Consider the following 2,792-nt stretch of genomic DNA (forward strand, 5'->3'; position numbering starts at 1 on the left):
ATCTTGCACTTTGTAAGCTTTATGGAATTTAATATTCTCATCTTTTTGTATTTTAGCATGAGTAGCTAGCTTTAAATACTAAGGTTGTGGACTCTAAATGGGTGTTATGTTAATGGTTGTTTAACATTGAATATATACATAATGGTTGGTTGATATATATATTTATTTCTCATTCTTCATTTATTGTTGGTGGTTGGAGACATTAACAAGTGCCATTAAACTCTTTCTTTACTTGGAAAAGTGTGTTAGAGTTTGGTAGAAGTAAATATCAAAGACTCCAGGCTTTAAACTTTATTTAATAGAACCGCTTAGGAATAAGTGGGTTTTATTTGGCATAAATTAATTGCTCTTAACTGCAACTCTTTTATATTTGGAAAAATCATAAAAAGGAAATACTACCCAACTATTGGAAAATATTGGGCAGTCATTTAGAAATCATTTGCATATCTAGAGGACCTTCCATTAGAAATATATCATATTAACACCGATAGCATTACATTTCATTGACGAGGAAACAACCTTGGTTTCTTTAATCAAATTATTTACATTCTCATATCACAATTAGGCATCTCGTTAATTCACAACTATAACATTCTCTTGTTACGTTAACTGAATAGAATTACGACTTAAGTCAAGTTACACACTACTCAAGTAAACTTTTCACACCATATTCCCTGTGGGACTCGACCCCAACCTTGTTGGGTTATTATATTTGACATCGATTGCCTTACACTATTTAATTAAAGTGTAATTTGAGCGTATCACCGGGTCTAGAGCTTTATGTATATATATGTATATATATGTTATGAGTAGACTCTGGCCCTGTTCCGATCACAATATATCCGTCAGTAGAGGCTTGTAGACATATCCTGACAGTTAGTGCAGTATGTTGGGCTTGTAGGCCTTTTATGTTTATTTTGTTGGTTTGCCGGCTGTAGTAGTTATGACGGCCTTGTCGGCCCAGCATTATATTGATGTTTAGTTAGTATTTGCAATTGTCTGGCAATGTGGCCCATGGCCAAATTATGACATTATATTTGTTCAGAGTCCCATAGTCGCAAGTTGGTACGCAAGGATAGGTGAGGCACCGGGTGCCGATCTCGCCCCCCAGGTTCGGGGCATGACAAAAGTGGTATCAGAGCAGTTCTGTCCTAGGGAGTCTACAAGCCGTGTCTAGTAGAGTCTTGTTTATGGGTGTGTCGTGCACCACACTTATAAGCAGGAGGNACTGATATAAGCATTGAGAAAGCTCTTCTCATTGCATGCATTATGACCGGGATCAAAATTGATGTGGGTGACATTATCTCCTGAGAGTTAGGGGTCCGGGCCAACCAGACAGCCACGTCACTTCCATTCCCGTGCTTGATCACAGCCCTCTGTAAGGCTGTGGAAGTCCCTTCAATGCCACACACTGACAAGACGGGGAAAGCGCTGAAGGATATTGATATCACGCGCATTAGTGACGCGGTGCCCCAGGCCCCCCCAGAGGTTCAGATCCAGATTCCTGCTCATACAGAGATCCCAGACTCCCAGACTCCTATTTCTCCTCAAGCCACAGTGGCCTCCATTTCCGCTCCACAGCCCACCTCTTAGGCCACCATTGCACAGCCTTCTGTTGCACTGCCAGCCATTTCGAGGCTCGGTCTCTTAGCTCAACATGCAAATGCTAAGGTAGACTGTCTTTTGAAGGACCTCCCCACACTCATCAGGCAGGCATTGACTCCTATCCAGTCCTCAGTGACAGCCCTACAACAGCAGCAAACATCTTATGAGGATCGCCTGAAGCTGCTTGAGGTGCGGATTGAAAAGATAGAGCAGGGTGAGGTTGGAGGCTTGCCAATGCTCCCTGATGATGTTGCCACACTGAAGACTGAACTCCACAAAATGCAAAACCCGGAGTTCGATCTATCCTCCTTCATGCCCAAGGAAGGAGAGCAGGGAGCGGGCACTTCCGTGCCTGGACTAGATTTTGATTTTTCCACCTTGATGACATCTCCTGCACCTCAGATTGTTGGGGCTTCCCAAACTCCAGTTTCCCCTTCAAACATTGACATCCCTTCTGGGGAAGATTCCGGACACTCTACAGAGTCCGAAAGTGGGGAGACAGATGAGGGGGAGACTGATGAGGAGTCAGAGTCCGAGGAGGATGAGGGCCCTCAAGAAAAAGGTAAGCAGGTTGCTGCCCCTACAGTTGCGGAGGAGGAACAAGCAGATGTTCAGAAAGAAATAGAACATTCGCTAGCAGACATGGTCGTCCAAGCAAATCCATCGACCACTCAGCCATCAGCGAGCGAGGCTAGCAGCTCACAGACCCCGGCTCCTGTGTCGGGCCAGTTGGAGATCCCTCCTCCATCATTGGAGGTCACTCCTCAGGCCAAGATCTCATCGGTCCCAGCTTCAGCATCAGAGGGTGACCCCACCATCATTCAGCCAGCTTCTGACTCCCATAGCGCTTAGTGCGCCTCAGGGAGCCCCTAAACTCTGTCTTACATTCTTATGCATTGGGGACAATGCATGCTTTTCAGTTGGGGGTAGGATAGTTGTACAAACTTTTTGAAATCCTTGAATTGTTGTACATATTTTTGTGTTATATAAGCAAATTCTCGGTTACTTTTGTACATACTTGTGTTGTCTTTGTACATATGTTTATCTTGGTATATATATATAAAGAAACCAAAAACAAGTAGATAGTTGGATGCATGTTCATCTTTAGTAATTAGCAATGAATTCCCCTTGGTTTTTCTTCGCCGGGTTCTTTTCCAAGGGTGTAATAGTAGAACCATGGCAGTAGG

General features: G+C 43.7%; 1 protein-coding gene across 1 annotated transcript; it reads left to right on the top strand.

Annotated features, from left to right (window-relative positions):
* Positions 1-1,401: 1,401 nt before the first annotated feature.
* Positions 1,402-2,457, top strand: LOC109239176. Its single transcript, XM_019405702.1, has 2 exons — positions 1,402-1,557; positions 1,609-2,457. The coding sequence occupies exons 1-2, from the start codon at positions 1,402-1,404 to the stop codon at positions 2,455-2,457; spliced, it is 1,005 nt and encodes a 334-aa protein (XP_019261247.1).
* Positions 2,458-2,792: the final 335 nt, after the last annotated feature.

The sequence above is a fragment of the Nicotiana attenuata genome, unplaced genomic scaffold (genome assembly GCF_001879085.1).
Source record: "Nicotiana attenuata strain UT unplaced genomic scaffold, NIATTr2, whole genome shotgun sequence".
In the NCBI taxonomy this organism is placed as follows: domain Eukaryota; kingdom Viridiplantae; phylum Streptophyta; class Magnoliopsida; order Solanales; family Solanaceae; genus Nicotiana; species Nicotiana attenuata.

Coding starts and splice junctions, on each gene's coding strand:
- LOC109239176 (XM_019405702.1), top strand. CDS start 1,402: ATGCCACACACTGACAAGACGGGGAAAGCGCTGAAGGATATTGATATC. Junction 1,558..1,608: donor CTATTTCTCCTCAAGCCACA/GTGGCCTCCATT, acceptor ACCATTGCACAG/CCTTCTGTTGCACTGCCAGC.